At 45.3% G+C, this 22,721-nt stretch overlaps 1 protein-coding gene across 6 annotated transcripts; it reads right to left on the reverse strand.

Moving 5' to 3' along the window:
• Positions 1–422: 422 nt before the first annotated feature.
• Positions 423–15,923, reverse strand: aass (aminoadipate-semialdehyde synthase). 6 transcript variants are annotated; one of them, XM_014169978.3, is made up of 24 exons: positions 15,802–15,923; positions 14,470–14,703; positions 13,838–14,014; positions 13,241–13,325; positions 12,820–12,887; positions 12,593–12,739; positions 12,354–12,432; positions 12,074–12,201; positions 11,428–11,576; positions 11,054–11,176; positions 10,450–10,561; positions 9,707–9,766; positions 9,237–9,304; positions 6,855–6,976; positions 6,478–6,607; positions 6,253–6,363; positions 5,828–5,936; positions 5,428–5,568; positions 5,140–5,307; positions 4,906–5,001; positions 4,701–4,816; positions 2,280–2,368; positions 1,996–2,172; positions 423–1,834 (listed from the first exon to the last, which is right to left on the reverse strand). In XM_014169978.3, the coding sequence occupies exons 2-24, from the start codon at positions 14,686–14,688 to the stop codon at positions 1,713–1,715; spliced, it is 2,796 nt and encodes a 931-aa protein (XP_014025453.1). In that variant the 5' UTR covers positions 14,689–14,703; positions 15,802–15,923; the 3' UTR covers positions 423–1,712. The 6 variants fall into 6 exon arrangements, with proteins under 6 accessions (XP_014025453.1, XP_014025456.1, XP_014025455.1 ...); XM_014169981.3 differs by having other exon boundaries at positions 14,470–14,700; positions 15,802–15,917; XM_014169980.3 differs by lacking the exon at positions 15,802–15,923 and adding an exon at positions 15,570–15,765 and having other exon boundaries at positions 14,470–14,700.
• Positions 15,924–22,721: the final 6,798 nt, after the last annotated feature.

The following is a 22,721-nucleotide window of genomic DNA, read 5'->3' on the forward strand; positions in this document are numbered from 1 at the left end:
GTGAAGCAGCATGAGTCCATGGCCCCATCCTGCCTGTTGTCAACAGTAGAGGCTGGTGGTCTAATGGTGTGAGGAATATTTTCCTGGCACACGTTAGGTCCCTTGCTACCAATTGAGTGTCTGATCACCACACCTTGTAGAATCCATGCCCCAAAACAATTCTGCCTGTTCTGGAGGCAAAATGGGGTCTGACCCAGTACTATAATTGTAATTATTTCCCCTCTATGGCCTATATTGCCTTACCTCCCTACATTTGCACATAGATTAATTATTTTTTATATTGTGTTATTGACTGTACTTTTGTTTGTGTTACTCTGTTGCTGTTTTTGTCACACTGCTTTGCTTTATCTTGGGCAGGTCGCATTTGTAAATGAGAACTTGTTCTCAACTGGCCTACATGGTGAAATAACCTTTAAAAAAAATTGAAGATATTGGCCAGTTTATTAGGTACACGTGTATATCTATATCAATAGAATGATAGATTATATTGACCATTCTAATCTATTTGCTTAAATAGGCATTGATAACAAATAGACATCAATCTTACATTTCAACCATGTAATTACACAGAAACAATATGTTGCAGCACTGGAGACCATTTATATCCAATCCAGAAAATAAATACACTTGGATACTTTACTCAACAAATAGTGTTTCAAGTCATTTAGTTTGGTTTCTTTAAAATAGTATTCAACATAAATCTGTTTTGCGCTTAAATATATCTGCACACTATTTAGAATGAATTGTACACAAATACAGTAGATTGATTTAAAACTATTGCCCGAAAATGAGACATGGTAGGTTTTTGTATGAGCTATGGTTGACCGGTGATGCGGGTCACTGTGTAAAAAAGTAAAACATACAGTTAAAAAATTTTCAGAGGCTCTTGGTGAGTTACAACTACTTGTTCTTATGAGCAAGCTGTCCAGGCTACGGTATTATATTAGTGCTGTTCACTCGCAACTTATTCACTGGTCTTTCTTTGAGCAGGCACTGTACACGTTCACTCCTGATAGTTCTAGTATCTTGATTGTCTGAGTGTTATCAACAATGATCAGATAACCAAATCAATATGTAAAGATAAGCAGAACTGTGCAGCAGCTGATCAACATCAGGACAAGCATACATTATGGTCAAGGAAAGACGAGGCGCTTTAGCTTAGAAGGTCTGTGCAGATTATAGGATCGTTACGTCATGTTATAACGACACTCAGGGAGTTGTAGTTCTCCAGGTAAAGAATTGTACAGCCTTAAATAAAAAGAAGCAAAGTGCTTGGAAACTGTTCACATACAACGTAATGGTTCTATTTGACATGTTGACACAAAGTAGATTGCTTTTTTCAGAAGTCAGGGTGCATCTCAATAGCCAAAACTTGCTTCCCCTCATATCCTGTCCTCCTGAGGATTTCTACCATATTGCCTTCCCCCACCCTGCCTTCTCAGATCAGCACAGATGAAGGACAGGAGATAAATGGAGAAAGTAACTTGAGACTATTGAGATGCGTCCCGTTTCTCTGTGGCCTGGTACCCAGCCACTGATCGGCTGTATTTCCTGTCTATCACATGGTGTCGCGTTACGACTAAAATAGCTTCCTTTCCTCATCTCCTTCCCTTTATCTGCACTGTTCTGAAAGAATTGAAATGAAGAATAAAAAATGTGGGGTCTTTTTTTGGATCAGTAACACTATTGGGACACTGCCGATGACTCATGCGTTACTGCTCTTGGATGGTGCTTTTCGAGGTGAACTTGAGGCCCTCCTCCTGCAGTCTCTTCAGTGCCGGTCCATAGATGTCCTTAGTCATTGGCACCACCAGTCCCTTCGTACGGATTTCTCCTGCAGATTGAAAGTCAGTTCACACATGTTAGGGTTGTACATTCATCTTTTGCAAAATGATAGGTTCTCTGGTGGTGGAATAAGTGTGTCATACTCCGTAAAGCCTAATCAACAACTCAGGCATGACACATGCAATAAGAACTCAAGGCTACACTACTGACCGTCCAGCACCATGCGAGCAGCGATGGCTGCAGGGTAGCCCACGGTCTTGGCCATGGCAGAGTAGCCGTTGGCGTCTCCGTAGACCACCAGGCTGATGTGCTTGGTCTCCAGCTCGCCTGTGGAGTGGCGCAGGCCCACGTCGTTCCTCATGATAATCAGGTCCCGCTCTCCTTTATCTGAAGGAGAGGATAAAGGACACAGAGGGACCGAGAAGGAGAAAGAGGGTTATACTTAAAATAAAATCTCTACTGCCATTTTCTGAAGAAGAGATTTCTTCTCTTACCAAAGGAGAGCCTGGCCTCCAGGTGCTTAGCCAGTGAAGCCAGTACAGTCTCTGCATGGGGAACAGCCTCCTTACTCAGCATCCCAAACCTGAACACACACACAATTAAGAACTATATGGCAAAGATATGAGTACAAAGTCCATGCAACTAACCTATCAGGCAGTAATGCTATACCCATATGCTTATCGAATCCTATATCTACATGAAGTATCTAGGGGCTGATAAGTATCTAGGGGGGAGTAAGGGATGTGTAGTATCTAGGGGACTAGGGGCTGATAGGTACCACGTTCATCTGTACAAACAATAGTACGCAAGTATAAACACCATGAGACCACGCAGCCGTCATATCGCTCCTGAAGGAGACGCGTTCGGTCTTCTAGAGATTAACATACTTTGGTGCGAAAAGTGCAAATCAATACAAGAACAACAGCAAAGGACCTTGTGAAGATGCTGGAAGAAATGGGAACAAAAGTATCTATATTCACAGTAAAATGACTCCTATATCGACATAACCTGAAAGGCCGCCCAGCAAGGAAGCCACTGCTCCAAAACCACCATAAAAAAAGCCAGACTACGGTTTGCAACTGCACATGGGGACAAAGATAGTACTTTTTGGAGAAATGTCCTCCGGTCTGATGAAACAAAAATGGAACTGTTTGGCCATAATGACCAGTGTTATGTTTGGAGGAAAAAGGGGGATGGTTGCAAGCCGATGAACACCATCCCAACCGTGAAGCACGGGGGTGGCAGCATCATGTGGGGGTGCCTTGCTGCAGGAGGGACTGGTGGACTTCATAAAATAGATGGCATCATGAGGCAGGAAAATGATGTGGAAATATCGCAAGACAGTCAGGAAGTTAAAGCTTGGTCGCAAATGGGTCTTCCAAATGGACAATGACCCCAAGCATACTTCCAAAGTTGTGGCAAAATGGCTTAAGGACAACAATGTCAAGGTATTGGAGTGGCCATCACAAAGCCCTGACCTCAATCCTACAGACAATTTGTGGGCAGAACTGAAAAAGCATGTGTGAGCAAGGAGGCCTACTTTCCTGACTCAGTTACACCAGCTCTGTCAGGAGGAATGGCCCAAAATTCACCCAACTTATTGTGGGAAGCTTGTGGAAGGCTACCCGAAATGTTTGACCCAAGTTAAACAATTTAAAAGGCAATGCTACCAAATACTAATTGAGTGTATGTAAACTTCTGACCCACTGGGAATGTGATGAAATAAATAAAAGCAGAAATAAATCCTTCTCTACTATTACTCTGACATTTCACATTCTTAAAATAAAGTGGTGATCCTAACTGACCTAAGACAGGGAATTTTTACTAGAATCCAGTTTCAAGAATTGTGAAAAACTCAGTTTAAATGTATTTGGCTAAGGTGTATGTAAACTTCCGACTTCAACTGTAAGTATCTAGAGGGGTAAGGGATGTGGAGCAACAACGGCTCAGCCGCGAAGTGGTAGACCACACAAGCTCACAGAATGGGATCGGCGAGTGCTGAAGCGAATAGCTGGTAACAATCGTCTGCAACACTCACTACCGAGTTCCAAATTGCCTCTGGAAGCAACGTCAGCACAATAACTGTTCGTCGGGAGCTTCATGAAATGGGTTTCCATGGCCGAGCAGCCGCACAAGCCTAAGATTACCATGCGTATTGCCAGGTGTTGGCTGGAGTGGAGTAAAGCGCACCACCATTGGACTCTGGATCAGTGGAAACGCGTTCTCTGGAGTGATGAATGGAGAACGTTACCTGCCCCAATACATAGCGCCAACTGTAAAGTTTGGTGGAGGACTAATGGTCTGGGGCTGTTTTTCATAGTTTGGGCTAGGCCCTTTAGTACCAATTGAAGGGAAATCTTAATGCTACAGCATACACTGACATTCTAGACGATTCTGTGCTCCCAACTGTGTGGTAACAGTTTGGGAAGGCCCTTTCCTGTTTCAGCATGACAATGTCCCGTGCACAAAGCGAGGTCCATACAGAAATGGTTTGTCGAGATCGGTGTGTAAGAAATGTACTGGCCTGTACAGAGCGCTGACCTAAACCCCATCGAACACCTTGGGGATAAATTGGAACGCCGACTGTGAGCCAGGCCTAAACGCCCAGCATCAGTGCCCGGCCTCACTATGCTCTTGTGGCTGAATGGAAGCAAGTCCCGGCAGCAATGTTCCAACATCTAGTGGAAAGCCTTCCCAGAAGAGTAGAGGCTGTTATAGCAGCAATGGGGGGACCAACTCCCCTGAAGGGGGGGGGGGGGGGGGGGGGGGGGATGTGTAGTACACCTGGGGGGGATGTGTAGTACCTAGGGGATTTGTAGTACACCTAGGGGATGTGTAGTACACCTAGGGGATGTGTGACAATGTGGATTTCATGCATATGCAGTGTATGGCTATGGTTAGGACAAGGGCCTTACCATTTGAGTGTCTCCATTTTGAAGGGGTCTTGGCCGATGCGGTCGTAAACAGCTCCCTCGAAGGCCTTCTCAGAGGTGGAGGGGGGCAGGCCAATCTGGTTACACAGCAGCTCTTTCTGTTGTACAGGGAAAAGACAGAGTATGGGTAAAGAACCGCCCAAGAGGCATGAGTGGGTAATAAAGTTGTTATAAGCAGGATTCTTACCCAGGAGACAGGAGCGGAGGTGTGCTTCAGCATGGGGCAGGGGTCAGTGTTGATCAGACCCAGCTTCACAAAGCCACTCATGGCTTCGGAGAAACCCTGGTGGACAAGACACAGAATTTACTGACCACTGAATCAGACAGGAGGAAAGAATAGCAGTGACCCCAATGTTGTTAGCAGCACCATGCGCCAACCAATTAGAACCACATTGTTGTAGAGGTCAGTGGCAGTACCTACCTTGAAGCGGAGTGTTCCTCTGATGAGTGTGTGGGCTGACTCGATGCCGTACTGTTCAGAGTATTTGGTGCTGTCACGGTTGGGGAAGCCCTCCAGGTTAAAGCCGGGCAGGAAGTCCATGGGAGCCGTGGATTCCATCAGAGTGCCGCCCGCTGGGATGCTCACCACCTGGGAACAGAGGATGAAGTTACCCCGGAACACTGATCTAAGGTCAGCTTGCATCACCCGCCTTTATGGTTCAGGTTAAGTATTTGGGGAGGATATGCTGATGAGAGATGGCCACTGTACCTTGTTGTCCTTGAGGAAGATGGCAGGGCTGATGGTATTGAGGAGGACTCCATATGGACTCCAGCTGAATTTGTAGCGCAGAGGATTGTCTGAGCATTCTGGTGCAGGGAGTCCACCACAGAATGAACTGTATGACTCAATCTAAGGAGACACACGTAAATGGCTTTAAAACATCATTTACATCAAGAAATGTACAAACCAAAGACACACTGTTTCAATCTGCTGGGCATGCAATCAATAATGCTGCCAAGGAAACTGACAAGATGCCAGTCATCTCTTTGACATACGCTCAATCAATCATTATGTACAGCCCCACAGTCACCCAAACACTTCCTCTCAAAATCACAAATCACTCAAACGTATAGATTCTGTCACAAGCTTCCTCACACGTTTCACTTACAGTGCAGCCGTCCGCCTTGGCTTGGTCGATGCACTCCATAGCCAGCATATGGTCGATGCCAGGGTCCAGGCCCATCTCATTCACTATGGTGATGCCAGCTTCCTCAGCACTGGAAGGAAACACACAGAAAAACCCACTCAGCCACACCAGCCCCACGTGGAGCCAATACACTTGACTACTAGCTTATCCGGGCTAATGCCATGCCAAGTAATTAGGTCAAGTGTCTTGGTGCCTGCCTGCCTGTAGTTTACATTAAGTCAACTGTGTACCAAATAGCCCAAGGTTAGCATTAAGACAAGATAAAACACATTTTACCATTAAATCTCCACTTCTACATAGATATGTTTTCCCCTATCCCCACCCCTCTCGCTCATACTTTAAAACCCAGAGGAATCTCCTCTTCTCCCCATGCACTGCTCTCCTACCTCTGTTGGAGTTCCTTCATGGCTGGACTCAGGTAGCTGGCTGTCACCATGTTTACCTTCTTGTTGATGCAGTGTTTGGCGATCACAGGATGATACCCGTACGGTAGCATACTGAGGGCATAAACAGCACATGTGACAATGACACACACACCGCACATTCACCTCAGGTGTGTGTGTGTGTGTGTGTGTGTGTGTGTGTGTGTGTGTGTGTGTGTGTGTGTGTACCTAATGACTAGGTCATGGTCTTTGACCAGGGACTCCAGATGGCCCTCCTGACTGGTAACATCCAGCATGACAGGGATCGTGTTGGGGTATTTCCCTGCCAGCTCCTCTGCCTGGGTCAACAACACTGATGCTAAAACACAAGAAGACATGGATAACAGCTGTGAGAGAGATGGGAGGGGTGAAAGATGAGTGAAATTTAAAACAGAAAAATGGGCCAGGGCTTGAGCCCTGAGGCACCCCTTACATTTCATTAAGTAATTGGAGATGTGCAAGCAATAGATTGCATCCAGTTAAACATTTAAATAATGAATTCATCATCAGCTGGGTATTTGTGGATATAGTGGGAATAGTGCAACATTTCCTTTTCAGAGCCTTACCAACAGTGATTTGAGTCCCTGGGTCCCGGGTGAGGTACTCAATGACAGGGCCCGACACGTAACCTGAGCCCAGTAGAAGCACTCGCTTCATTCCACTCCTCTTCATGATCTTGGCTTGCTCACTGAGGGGAAGTGGGGTTATACAGCGTGAGCACAGAATAAAGTCGCCACAGACGGAGTTTCTTTCTCACACACGCATAATGATTAGCTGAATACAATCTTGTGATTTGCTTACCAAGCAGAGGTGGGGATGTGGGTGGGCAATAAAATGTATTTAATATAAAATCGTCCAGTTTTAATTGCATCCTCGTAAGAAACTACTACTTAACAACCAATGGGGGTGACAAAATATTACAGGAGGGAGTTCCCCCACCCACATCACACACTAGAAATGAAAGACTAAGATTTTTTTGTAAAAACCAAGGTGATGCACTGTGATGAAGTATATTAAATCAAAACTAAAATGGGATTCAATCAATGAAATGTATTTACATTTTTAAACAGGGTGATCAGCAAAATACTCAACAAAATGTGATTCAAACACAGACATGAAATTTAAATGAAAAGCGGATGATTCCAATACTGGCCACCATACAGTCCAAAGGTCACCATGGCAGCCTCTTCTATCATACAGTGACCTGCAGAAACAGCCAATACCCCCTCCCCCACAGAATCCCCAGGGAGTTGGCAGGATCCAATCGGCAGCCTCAGCCCAATTGGACGTGACACTGTACATGTGCACAAGAGTACGTAGAGCCGGCATGAGGTCCGGCAAGCCATCCACTGACAATGGAGGGGGTGGCCTCTAATTAAAAAAATAGACGGGGGATTCCCCTCAGGAGCCTATTTGCCTCAAGTTTACATATCTTAAGAGCAATACCCAATCAGAGGGATTTGAAGACTTAAGATCCTGAGACATGGCTTGTCTAGAGAGGTGAAACTAAGGTCAACTCATCAACCAAAAACCACTCAAAAACGGTATGAAACGGAAGCCTTGCTCTTAGTATCATCGTTATGAAGAAGGGATTGCCACCATTTCTAGCTGTACTCTCTCCCTCCCTCTCTCCCTCTCTAGGATTGAAGAGGCTTGAACGTGGTGGCCATTGAATGATCATTTTGAACACAAAGTGCTCATCTGGGTCATGGTTCAGTCAGCGTCAAACAGATGAAGGTTAAAGTATGTCAGTGTGAAGATAAACCAAGAACATATTCTCAGACCAGAGCAAACCATCTTTCTCTAGCTACTCGTTAAGAAAACCTTGAAAAGGGCACAATACATGAATGCAGTAGTCTAAGAAAGCTTCTGAAGAAAAGAGCTACAATGTTTAAGAAAGCAAAGTCTATGTGAAAAGAACAAGGCAGATAAGAGTCCTCGTTTTGCATGCAAGTTTATATTTGATTAGTAAAAAAATATTTTGGTAAAAAAAATAGAAGTTATTATGATTGATGGTGGAAGATTTTCAAATTTCGCAACAGAGGGAACAATGAACGGAAAATGGATGATTTTCTTGTTTGCATGCCAAAATGAAGGGACAGGACACTGGGAGATGGGAGGGTGGTGGTGTTTAAGAACGAGAAAAGACTTGTCTACCCACGAAAGAGCCCCTCAGTGAGAGAGAACTCCTGCGTCTCAGTAGAAGTGGCGGCAGCAGCGATGGCACGTTAGCCATGCAGGGTGTTAGGGCGGGGGTAGACTGGCACACACCAGTACACCGTGAGCACACTGCGCAAGGATGAAACAACAAGGTGAGGGTTAGTGGAAACTCCGGCAGACGGCACCTGATGACCTGTAGCGAAATGCCCCGAGTCTGTGGCAAGATAGAGCTTCTCCTGCTGGGTGGAGGACATTATACCATAAAGCCTGAGCTCGACAATGAGGGAGGGGAAAAGCTACAAATAAGCAGCTATTAAGCACATGTCTATCACTATAATGTGTCTACTATGCTGCTCACTAGGTATGCTAATGCTAAGTCGTAGACTACAGTTTGTAGCGGATGTCAAATTTGAAACCTACTGAATGTTTTACCTGTAAAGGAATCTTTAGAGATGTCTTTCTTAGATTGGCATCATTACTTCCATGATGTGACAGGCATATTTACCAAAGCAATTTCAGATTTATTTATTGGAAAACACAAAGCCAACAACATGAAGCTTACCAAACTAGCAGAAAATGCATTCTCAGATCAGTTATTATATAGATAACATAAATGCTGTTTAATTGTTATAACATTAAAGAAAAGCACATTCAAATCTCAAGGGCTTCAACAGTAAAATCTGTTTTGTTATAACAGTCACACTTAAAATCATCCTGAAAACGCACAAAAGACATTTAAACAAGAAATCCATTCTCAAACCACTAGATATATTGACATGTAATCTTACCTTCGTTCACGAAGTTCTTCAATGTATTCAAACTTTGGGGTAAGCTTTCCTTCCGACGTTATCACAGCCTTCAATGGAGGAAAGATTAACATAAAAAAAAAAAGTTCAATATCCTTAAAAATAAATACAAATGGACAAATATGCCATAACTGACAAAAGTAAATGTCTGACAAAACAAGTCACTGTCTATTGCTCTACTACAGCACGTCACATGACAACTGTAGTCCAAAAGTCAACTTTAAAAAAAGCATGTATACAGATTGTAAACTCTCCTGAAATCAACATACTTCAACGTAAAACACACAATGCAGCCAACAAGATCTTGGTTAGCTATTATCGCATAGCAGTAGCAAATAATTTCATAACTAGTTTCATGTAAAGCTGCATCTAGGTTTCAAGTCCATAGCCTTTTCGTTCATGATGCAAAAATGATTGAGTAAGAGGGATGCCCGTGTGTGTGTGATACTCACGTCCCTAACTTGAGGTGAGAAGTCCTCTTCTTCAAGGGGTCTGGTGGCATCGGAGGGCAGCTGAGGAAAACAGAACCGGGAAGTACTTGTTAATTCTGCAAAGAACAGAATTCCCCATAAGCTGCCATCACTGGCAAGCAGTGGCAGCTACAGTGTGAGAACCACAGTACAGTAATCAGTGGCAGCTACAGTGTGAGAACCACAGTACAGTAATCAGTGGCAGCTACAGTGTGAGAACCACAGTACAGTAATCAGTGGCAGCTACAGTGTGAGAACCACAGTACAGTAATCAGTGGCAGCTACAGTGTGAGAACCACAGTACAGTAATCAGTGGCAGCTACAGTGTGAGAACCACAGTACAGTAATCAGTGGCAGCTACAGTGTGAGAACCACAGTACAGTAATCAGTGGCAGCTACAGTGTGAGAACCACAGTACAGTAATCAGTGGCAGCTACAGTGTGAGAACCACAGTACAGTAATCAGTGGCAGCTACAGTGTGAGAACCACAGTACAGTAATCAGTGGCAGCTACAGTGTGAGAACCACAGTACAGTAATCAGTGGCAGCTACAGTGTGAGAACCACAGTACAGTAATCAGTGGCAGCTACAGTGCAGTAAGCTGGAACGGACAAACTTAACCTGAGATTTTGTTGTGTGCTTGTATGGCTGCGTTCCACACTTAGACAACCCTCTGCCCAAACAAACAAATGGAGCAGTGCACCTTACCCCAGCAGCTGGTCTTACCATCTCCCAAATGTAGGGAAAGAGGCGGTCTCCAAAATACTCCGTGGCTTCAATGGGGAGCTGGGCAGGAAGGTTATCAATAGAACACATGAGGATACCTGTGCCCTCCACACTGGAAAGACAAAGACACAATCAAAGAAGAGCAGATAATATGCAAGGCCTGGTGGGAGTACGTTATGTATGGGTGTTTGTAACAACGACTGTATATGAAGGGACAATGCCATCGATCACAGGACATGAATTCCTATGTGAAGACTCAATAGTGCAATGAAGCCAAATGAAGTCTGTTAAGATGGCGTTTCATGGAGACCTGACATGCAGTTTGAGCTACTCCAGGAAGGGCTGTTGCAGGCTAGCTCAGTGCTGCCCCATCTTACTGAGTAACAAGTTGAAGGCTGACCGGGGTAGTACAGGCTGCCATTATATAGATAATATATATTCAAGGACATACATCTGGTGAATTAGAAGCAATTATTTGTACCACGATTGTCTTCAAAAAAAAGATTATATTCACACAGGTTGGCATTTTCCCCTTCACTATAAAATGTACCGCAGTCAGCCTTTAACTTCCATGGTTTCAATGAGAGTTCGTTCTGGTCTATACCTGTCGTGGTCTATGTGCTGGTCCGCATCATACATACAGAAGGGCTTATCGATGGTGGTGCACTCAGTCATGAACTCAATAGAGCCGCCCATGTCGGCAGATATGTCACAGATCGCCAGGAGCCTGAGGAAAAAGAAAGACAGGAAGTAATGAGGGAAGATAAGAAAAAAAGAGAGTCCATATCAGAGTGTTAATCGGCCAGTTGGGTCACAGTGACTGCACTCCACACTCTTTGGTTGAGCTCCCGTAGAACATAAACATTATTGAAGATAAGCATTGACTTTTGACCGTAAACACCTATAGTGGGCTTCTGACTGCGATAGTCCCAGTCCTTATCACAAATCCAATTGCTCAGCTGATTACCTGGAACTTACTTGTGTGGTAGCTCTGGCCATCCCTCCGTAGCGGCAGCGGAGGGCTTGACGTGCCTCAGGAGCCTCTGGGCGTCCAGCCGCCTGAGGAGCCGCGGTGTCTGGGGGTCCCAGTAGATGCCATTGATCAGGCACGTGGTGTAGGGCGCCACCTGAGGCCGGGAGGACAAAAAGCAGGCAGAGTCATTGGCAATGCAATTGTTTCCACTACTTCTCCCACACTGCCACCACTATGGCTGTTGCCGCCGCTGCTACCACGGCCACATCAACCTAAACCAATTCTAACACCACTGCCAACTAGTCTTCCACATATCTGCAAAACATATTGACAAGACATCCACAAACCCAGTTCCACAACCTACCATCTACATAATCACATTTGACATCTCAGCTTGTACAGGGTGGTTACCCACTGACAGACTGTAAGCCACTATAGCCTGTGTTTTGCAATAGGAGAAAATGCTGGCCCCACATGACACACACCCCCCCCCCTTTTCCCCTACGAGTGCTTAGTGAGCCAATCAGCTCGGGCTTCAGAGGACAGAGCAGTGTGGCTGTGTCAAAGGGCTCGCAGCTCCTGGCTGAGCAGCAGGAACAGGTGAACTTACTGAACTGGTTGCGACAGAGGGAAAGGCAGAGGCAGACTCACGCTGGTTCTGAAGTGCGATGTGTACAGTTCCGGGTGATACTCGTACTCCAGGGGGTCATAAACACCGTCACTCTTCCTCATCAGGTGGTGGTGACGACTCAGAACGGTGGCGTACACTCTGGACATGTCTGGAACCAGAGAGATGGAGATAGCAGTGTCACACGGTGAACATTAAACAGAACACATACATTAATATGATAATACATATCCTTTCATGTATATTATATGCATTAAATATAGAATATGCAAATGCGCCCCATCAGAAATGGGGATGTAGTACCTCCAGTTTGAGACACGTCTTTTAGCTCATGAGGCTCCACGTATTCTACAGGAAGCTCATTGATGATATCTTGTGCACCCTACATTATAGGAGAAAGTAGTAGTTGAAGAGAAGGTATGCATTCCCATGTTGTAGAATTCACTTCTCACTGACCTTCCTAACACCTTTATCTACTTTATGAACAGGTTGTGTTTGGTGATGGTTTAGTCATAGTCTTGGGTTAAACTAGGTCTACCTACCTTGGAGACGTTGCCTGTGCCGGTGAAGACAAACGTCACTGGGCCGATGGACTTGGGCATGAGGCCCATGGAGATCTCGTACCCACAATCCCTCACTGCTTGGATGGCCTGGCTGACATTCCTGTAGTTGTGGGCCATACCGATGTGCTGTGACACAGGAAGTGATGTCAGAGGTCCAGTGGAGGAAGCATTGAAATTACATGGAATCCACTGGGTCAAATCCTTACCATAAAAGGAGTGTGGTGTCCCAACGCCAGAAAACGAAGTCCCAAACCATGCAAAATATTGATCATTCCTGTAAGGAAGAACATAGGAAAAGGGAAACAAAGTAGGAACACCGCTTTGATAATAGATGTTGGACAAAAGGGCATTTGAAAATAGGGATACGTACTGGAAAAATTTGTCAATTCAGATAGTGTTTATATTTTATCATTTACAATGGTGCCCTGAGGACAGAAATACAACAATTCAAAATGTAGATTTACCTAGATCAGTACAGACTCGTGGAACCTCAAGAGTTAATCATCTCTGAGATCAGGTTTGGTGTGTAAACAACGAAAAGCACAAGGCCAAAGAAATTGAGGTGTTTTACACTATCTGTGGAATTAGAAACACATTGGGTGACTGACTGTCAGGACAAAAGTATACCTGCAACGCCAGCCCACTGTCCGAATGCCACGATACGGAAGCCATTGGCGTCGACCATCTTCTCGTAGTCGATGAGACGCACTTCCTAGAAAGACCAGAGGATGTGAATGAACTAGCGCTGGGAATTGCCAGGGACCTCACTATACGATCACGATACTTAGGTGCCGATACGATATGTATTGCGTTTTGATACTGTGATTTTATTGCGATTCGATGTTCCAAACATATTGCTCACCATATGTCTACTGCAGAGGGACAAGAGAAACATGTTTTGATCAGTCATGGAAATAAAAAAGTGCTGAAAACAAATTGGCTCCCTATTTATAAAAATAGATGGAGAACAAGCTATAAAAAAGGAAGTTTTGGTGCAGGTACAGACAACAAGCGCAAAAATAATATTGCAATATTTTCAAAACCATAATGTAACTGCATAAATGCTCCCCCCATCACTACGAATGGATGAGGCACAGCAGGTGCATCCAAACCATAATGTGAACATGCTTTTTGTTTAGGCTAGGGAACAATACCCAGTGACCCAGAATGACTGTCTGACTCTTAGTTTAAGGTCGTACTTCGATAGAGCAACAACGGCCTTGCCTTTTTGATCAGGTCATCCAGTAGTCCCATGTTAGCTGCCTGTGCTTTGATGGTGTGAGAGAAGAAGGCGTAGGTCTTTCTGGGATAAAGTTTCTCCTCCGGAGGCCTCTTGACGCCAATGATCAACGAGGCCTCGGAAATGTCCTCGGAAATGATGGCCCCCGCTTTCTCATAATACTGAAATGAAACATACAAAAAGGTCAAAATCGTTTAGAAGCTAGTTCAGAAGACCTTTCCAAAGCCAGTTGCCAACACCTAAGCAAATTGTTACATTTGTCATTCAATACACTGTTTTGTTTTATTCAGTTACGTAAAAGTTCATACAGCAGTCCTTTGATAAAGTCTTAATTTCTAACAATAATATGTTACATGTTGTTTACTTGACATTGGGGAGGTCCTCCTATAGTAACCAGAGACACATGACATAAACCTCATTTACAGATCACATTGTGCAGTTTTTTCTCCTATTTTTGCTGAACATAGGCCTCCTTTGATCTCCAGCCATTGGCTGTGTGCATGTGTATTTAACGGCAGTGATCTCCAGCCATTGGCTGTGTGCATGTGTATTTAACGGCAGTGATCTCCAGCCATTGGCTGTGTGTATGTTTTACCCAACAACAGTGATCACTCACATTCTCGTGGATGGCTCTTCGGTTGGAAGGCTGGACGAGGACCTTGTGGCCAGCATGGACGATCTCTTTAACGTGGCGCGGAGCCAGGGGCGCCCGTCTCTCCCACACGTTGATGTCCTCACGCCGGATGGCCATGACGCTCTTGTGATGCTCATAGCGCCGCTGGCCACAGAGGCAGCTCCTCGTCCCTCTAGCCTGGTGTCTTAGGAGTCGCAACATGGCTATACCCCACTGCTTTAGACAAGAGTGAGAGGGACGAGCCAGTCAACAATTCACTGATAATTATCTAACAAAATTTATCAGACAAAGTATGACATTCACTGCATCCAAATAGAGGCGAGCTTCAAACAGAGGCCATGTAAAATGTCTGGTTTAGTCTGCAAGGAGGCAGGTTGCACAACAGCCAGCGGAAACGCCTGGTTTAGTTCTGAAAGGCTAGAAGATTTGAACGACAGCCACACACACACACTCGATGGTTGTACTTGCAATGCTGATTGAATACTCTGTCACCCATGAAATAATTCGTCTGATTTCTGCAAGACACCTTAACCACATTACATGATCTTTCAAAAAGGTTTGATTGATAGATTAGACAATTACACAGGCTTATAGACAGCCACTTCACCCCTGAGGGCTATGACATTGGTAGACTGCACTTTTTGAGTAAGTAACCTACAGTAGGCTAGTTTCTCAGAGGAGAAACCTAAAGGACACTAAACAATAATCTAGCAAGCCAACACTACCGGCAGACAACATGGAGAGATAACGTTAGCTATTACAATTTCAATTGCACGATGGGAGCCAAAACACACTAAAATGATATACATGGATTTTCGGATGTGTAATGAGCACTAAAACCTTATCAAAACGATACATCTATATCGTCAACAGGCCTATCGGCACAGCATTCTCATCGGCAAAATGTCCATAAGCACATTTAGACTAATGGCATCGGGTCGAACTCGACTGATAGTTCGCTAAACTAAGTAAAAGGTATTGGATACCGTAGTAAACATTGTGAGACAAACTACACATAGCATATTTACTCACCTCGAATACTCGAGGAAAGTGTAAACAAATGACAAGTATATCTAACCCACCTTTCTATAACTAGCTAACAGTTACTTTCGCAAACACAGATGTCCGATATGCAATGTGGCGGAAGTCTTTCTAGGTGCAGAAAGGTAGCCTACAGTGTCGTTCAGAGGTGACAAGAATATGGCGTGGACGGGATACACAGCACAGTGAATATTGCGATGTAGGCTGTGGCCTGCGGAATTCGTAGATATATATAAATCAGATGAGGTTATAATGACTGTGGCCATGCCTTACCAGTCAGTGTAATTGATGATCTGCGAGGGGAGGGGGTAACTGCTGAATCTCCCCAGATTGCTCCCACCAATCCCATCGCAACGCAAAGGATCGGCCTCTTGTCCTTGTGCTTAACTTCTTCTTCGGTGGGTTTATCGGCGGTTGGCATCCAATGTTACGGTGCATTACCGCCACCTACTGTACTGGAGTGTGGGCCAGAGACAGGGAGAAACTAAATCCTACCCGCCAGCACCGTTGGTGGGAGCAATCTGGGGAGATTCAGCAGTTACCCCCTCCCCTCGCAGATCATCAATTACACTGACTGGTAAGGCATGGCCACTGTCATTATAACCTCATCTGATTTATATATATCTACGAATTCCGCAGGCCACAGCCTACATCGCAATATTCACTGTGCTGTGTATCCCGTCCACGCCATATTCTTGTAATCATAAAAAAGATTCATCATAAAAAATATTACTAAATATTTGAGACTATATCTAATGACGTTCTACTCAATATACTGTAGCAATCCACAGAGACAGCTGTGTGTTATGAGTTATGCTGTTCATTTGTTGTGTTGTACTTACCAGTACCTAGTGTTCACAGGGTCAGACATGCCAGTCATGCAAGTTTAAGACCATGCTTAGCCATTGTTCCCTCTCTTACGTTTGGTCTTAACAAGAGAGGGTCACTTTTGTTTTATACTGTGATCCTTGATTTATTTGGTGTGGGCAATGGCCAAACAGTAGCCTGTATTGAGTTGGGAATTAGTAAACTCAGTCCTCTGTCTGGACATTTGTTCATTTATTATCTAGCCAGGTCATTACAATACTCTTTCAACTAATTTCCTGTATTCCCTTCTCCCTCACTAGATCTCAGCCTCTCTCTTTCCCTCTGATACTGCCCACACTGTAGCAGTACAGTACATGCTGCACGGTCTCTGTTTCCTGGCAATAATCACACTTTCCTGTTGGATGCTTTCCTTTCAAATTTAAGGACTTATTCAACTGGCTGGGTCCCACCCTTAATCTTGTAAAAATAGCCTCCTCTCTTCTGTCCCTTCCTGCCGTCCTCCCTGACTTTCCTCTGTACTTGAAATAAATGCCTGCCCTTAGTATCTCTATTCCACTGCTCCTGCCATCTCTGCACCATCACTGTCCATATCAGGCTTTTTGTCTCTGCCTTGCTCATTGAAACTACAACATCAACATCCCCACTTCCAAGTGCTTGTTTAGTCAGTACATCAACTGCCTCGTTCCCCTCCACCCCCACATGGGCTGGGACCCAAGTAAATCTTATCTGTGTACCCATCTGTTTAATCCTGCCATGGGTTTGTAGCACCTCATAAAGCAGGTCTTGTCTGCTACGTGACCTAAAGGACTGGAGACTCATCAACACTGCACATGAATCAGAGCAAATAACTACTCTGTCTGGCTAGACTTCCTCCACCCACTGCAACAACAGTATGGCCATCAGCTCTGCTGTATTTACAGCCAGATGATCTGTAATACGTTTCTTGACTTCCTCCACCCACTGCAAGGCCAACAGTATGGCCATCAGCTCTGCTGTATTTACAGCCAGATGAACTGCTGTATATATACTGCTCAAAAAAATAAAGGGAACACTAAAATAACACATCCTAGATCTGAATGAATGAAATAATCTTATTAAATACTTTTTTCTTTACATAGTTGAATGTGCTGACAACAAAATCACACAAAAATAATCAATGGAAATCCAATTGATCAACCCATGGAGGTCTGGATTTGGAGTCACACTCAAAATTAAAGTGGAAAACCACACTACTGGCTGATCCAACTTTGATGTAATGTCCTTAAAACAAGTCAAAATGAGGCTCAGTAGTGTGTGTGGCCTCCACGTGCCTGTATGACCTCCCTACAACGCCTGGGCATGCTCCTGATGAGGTGGCGGATGGTCTCCTGAGGGATCTCCTCCCAGACCTGGACTAAAGCATCCGCCAAGTCCTGGACAGTCTGTGGTGCAATGTGGCGTTGGTGGATGGAGCGAGACATGATGTCCCAGATGTGCTCAATTGGATTCAGGTCTGGGGAACGGGCGGGCCAGTCCATAGCATCAATGCCTTCCTCTTGCAGGAACTGCTGACACACTCCAGCCACATGAGGTCTAGCATTGTTTGCATTAGGAGGAACCCAGGGCCAACCGCAACACTATATGGTCTCACAAGGGGTCTGAGGATCTCATCTCGGTACCTAATGGCAGTCAGGCTACCTCTGGCGAGCACATGGAGGGCTGTGCGGCCCCCCAAAGAAATGCCACCCCACACCATGACTGACCCACCGCCAAACCGGTCATGCTGGAAGATGTTGCAGGCAGCAGAACGTTCTCCACGGCGTCTCCAGACTCTGTCACATCTGCCACATGTGCTCAGTGTGAACCTGCTTCATCTGTGAAGAGCACAGGGTGCCAGTGGCGAATTTGCAAATCTTGGTGTTCTCTGGCAAATGCCAAACGTCCTGCACGGTGTTGGGCTGTAAGCACAACCCCCACCTGTGGATGTCGGGCCCTCATACCACCCTCATGGAGTCTGTTTCTGACCGTTTGAGCAGACACATGCACATTTGTGGCCTGCTGGAGGTCATTTTGCAGGGCTCTGGCAGTGCTCCTCCTGCTCCTCCTTGCACAAAGACGGAGGTAGCGGTCCTGCTGCTGGGTTGTTGCCCTCCTACGGCCTCCTCCACGTCTCCTGATGTACTGGCCTGTCTCCTGGTAGTGTCTCCATGCTCTGGACACTACGCTGACAGACACAGGAAACCTTCTTGCCACAGCTCGCATTGATGTGCCATCCTGGATGAGCTGCACTACCTGAGCCACTTGTGTGGGTTGTAGACTTCGTCTCATGCTACCACTAAAGTGAAAGCACCACCAGCATTCAAAAGTGACCAAAACATCAGCCAGGAAGCATAAGAACTGAGAAGTGGTCTGTGGTCACCACCTGCCGAACCACTCCTATATTGGGGGTGTCTTGCTAATTGCCTATAATTTCCACCTGTTGTCTATTCCATTTGCACAACAGCATGTGAAATTTATTGTCAATCAGTGTTGCTTCCTAAGTGGACAGTTTGATTTCACAGAAGTGTGATTGACTTGGAGTTACATTGTGTTGTTTAAGTGTTCCCTTAATTTTTTTGAGCAGTTTATATCCTGCACTACAAATGCTGACCCAGTACATCCTGTCCTTGGATCTTTTGAACCATCTGTGTAAAGGGCCACAAAATCCTGATACACAGTATCCACACGTCTCTTAAACCAATCAGATGGATCAACACCCTCCCTGTCTTCTGTAGTCTCTCCAACACTTCTAGATCAACTACTGGAGGCGGGAGTGGCCATGGTGGATTTACAGGAATAGCTACCATTAGACTAAACTCCCTTCCAATACTGTCCCATCTCCTTCGCTTGGGAATTACCCACCCATCCAAAGCTTGTGTTCTGTCTCCGGTCATGTTCCCAGCATGCCTGTAAAATCTATTTTTCAGGATGAGACACCCCATGTCCCTGTAGGCTGACCCAATAATTCATTGCCAGCTGCTGTCTCCTAATCTGCAATGGTATATCCCCCATCTCCACCTGTAGTGCAGCCACTGGGGATGTCCGAAACACCTCACTACATATTCTGAGTCCTTGTCCCTGTATGACATCTAGCCTTTCCAATGATGTTCGGGCTGCCGAACCATACGCTATAATGCCATAGTCTATTACAGATCAGATCAATGCAACATACATGGTCCTCAATGAGGAATGCCCTGCCCCCCCACTCCTTCCCCGTCAGACAGCGCATCACATTTAGTACCTTCTTACACTTTCCCACCACTCTCTCAATGTGTTCTGCCCAGGTCAGTCTAGTGTCAAGGTTTACCCCAAGGAACCTGAAGGCCCCCACCCTCTCCAAGTTTCTCCCATATAACCTCAAGCGTACCTCATTTCCTACCTTCCCCCTGGTAAAGAACACTGTCTGAGTTTTCTCTACAGAGAACCTGAATCCCCACATTAATGCCCACCGCTCTACCTCATCAATTGCTTCCTGTACCTTCCTGACGATGTATGGCACATTTCTTCCATAAGGGCCCGTCATCTGCAAATAACGACCTCCCAAAATCAGTCTCTAACTTGAAAGTAAACATCATTGATCATGATTGAGAACAACAGAGGACTAATCACGCTCCCCTGTGGAATGCCATTATCCACCAGGTAGCTGCCTGATAGAGACATCCCCACCCTCACCTGGATAGACCTTCCAAACAGGAAATCCTTTATCCAGTTGTATGTTTTTCCTCCTACCCCCATAATATCAAGCTTGATTAACAATCCCTCCTTCCACATCATATCATACACCTTCTCCACATCAAAAAAGACAGCTTCCACAGTCTCATTGTTCACCTGAGCCTTCCTGACCTCTGCTTCGAAGCAGAGTAGTGGGTCCATAGTTCCCCTTCGCCTTTCCTGAACCCACTCTGATGTAGCGATATTAGCCCCCTGCTCTCCAGGAAGTAAGTTAGCCTCTCCATAATCACACGTTCCATAATCTTACATACATGTGATGTTAAAGCTATTGGCCAATAGCTTGTTGGCCTCATTGGGTCTTTCCTTGGCTTCCGGATTGGTACCACTACTGCTTCCTTCCAACTGCCTGGTAGTTTCCCCTCCTCCCACACTGTGTTTTACAACACTACCGACCCGTAGCACTCACATCTGTAGCCATGAAGTGCTTTGAAAGGCTGGTCATGGCTCACATCAACACCATTATCCCAGAAACCTTAGACCCACTCCAATTTGCATACCGCCCTAACAGATCCACAGATGGTGTAATCTCTACTGCACTCCACACTGCCCTTTCCCACCTGGAAAAAAGGAACACCTATGTGAGAATGCTATTCATTGACTACAGCTCTGCGTTCAACACCATAGTGCCCTCAAAGCTCATCAATAAGCTAAGGACCCTGGGACTAAACACCTCCCTCTGCAACTGGATCCTGGACTTCCAGACGGCCCTCTCCCTTGTGTGCTCAGTCCCCTCCTGTACTCCCTGTTCACTCATGACTGCATGGCCAGGCACGACTCCAACACCATCATTAAGTTTGCCGATGACACAATAGTGGTAGGCCTGATCACCGACAACGACGAGACAGCCTATAGGGAGGAGGTCAGAGACGTGGCCATCTGGTGCCAGGACAACAACCTCTCCTTCAATGTGATCAAGACAAAGGAGATGATTGTGGACTACAGGAAAAGGAGGACCGAGTACGCCCCCATTCTCATCGTCGGGGCTGAATTGGAGCAGGTTAAGAGCTTCAAGTTCCTTGGTGTCCACATCACCAACAAACTAACATGGTCCAAGCACACCAGGACAGTTGTGAAGAGGGCACAACAAAACCTATTTCCCTTCAGGACACTAAAAAGATTTGGCATGGGTCCTCAGATCCTCAAAAGGTTCTACAGCTGCACCATCGAGAGCATCCTGACGGGTTGCATCACTGCCTGGTATGGCAACTGCTCGGCCTCCGACCGCAAGGCACTAGAAAGGGTAGTGCGAATGGCCCAGTACATCACTGGGGCCAAGCTTCCTGCCATCCAGGACCTCTATACCAGGCGGTGTCAGAGGAAGGCCCTAAAAATTGTCAAAGACTCCAGCCACCCTAGTCATAGACTGTTCTTCCTTCTACCACACGGCAAGCGGTACCGGAGCACCAAGTCTTGGTCCAAAAGGCTTCTAAACAGCTTCTACCTTCTAAGACTCCTGAACATCTAATCAAATGGCTTCCCAGACTATTTGCATTGCCCCCTCCTCCTCTTTTACACTTCTGCTACTCTCTGTTGTTATCATCTATGCATAGTCACTTTAATAACTCTACCTACATGTACATACTACCTCGACTAACCGGTGTCCCCGCACATTGACTCTGTACCGGTACCCCCCTGTGTATAGTCTCGCTATTGGTATTTTACTGCTGCTCTTTAATTACTTGTTATGTTTATTTCTTATTCTTATTCATTTTTTTAAAACTGCATTGTTGGTTAGGGGCTTCATAAGTAAGCATTTCACTGTAAGGTCTACACCTGTTGTATTCGGCGCATGTGACTAATACAATTTGATTTGATTTTAAGTACTTTTGGGTGTCAGGGAAAATGTATGGAGTAAAAAGTATATTCTTTTCTTTAGGAATGTAGTGAAGTAAAAGTAAAAGTTGTGAAAAATATAAGTAGTAAAGTAAAGTACAGATACCCAAAAAAAACTACTCAAGTAAAAATACCTTCAAGTGACTACTTAACTACTTTGCACCTTAGCTAGATACCAGAGTGAGGTCCAAGGCGAACTCTTTCATTGTGGCTACATCAATCCATCATTCAGGCACACCAGATCTTTCATTTCTGTCAGATTTTCCATCACTTGGCCATTCCCCCCAAGTGGTGGACCACATTTCCTTACTACTGTCCTGGCCTTCCACCCTCTCCAGCACTTCAAGGTCCAATATCTGACACGGATTATAGTAGTTCACTACCACTATCACCCCTCCTCTCAACCTCACCTCCACCACTACATATTCTTGTTCAATACCTCTGCCTAGCACCCTGTATGGAAGTCCTTGCTTTATGAAGATGCCCCCCCCCCCCTCAGCCTCAGCATTCTTTCCACTCTCACTTGTTGCAACTCTACTGCCTGCTTCATAGCCTCACACCCACTATATGCCACACAATGAGCACCTGCTTGTCCTTCACGTAGCTGTCAAAGTATTTTGACTACAGGTGGCATTCCCAAAAAGAATGGTCCATGCTGTCCGGGATTCTTAGGAAGTCCCAAGGATCCCAGATAGCACTGAGACAAGAGGAATTGTGCCTAGCTGATTAACTATAGTCTTCAGAGTTTTAGAACCACCGTTTTGTAATCTATTCTCTTTAAA

This window comes from Salmo salar, chromosome 23, assembly GCF_965601325.2.
Source record: "Salmo salar chromosome 23, fSalSal1, whole genome shotgun sequence".
NCBI classification, from domain to species: Eukaryota; Metazoa; Chordata; class Actinopteri; order Salmoniformes; family Salmonidae; genus Salmo; species Salmo salar.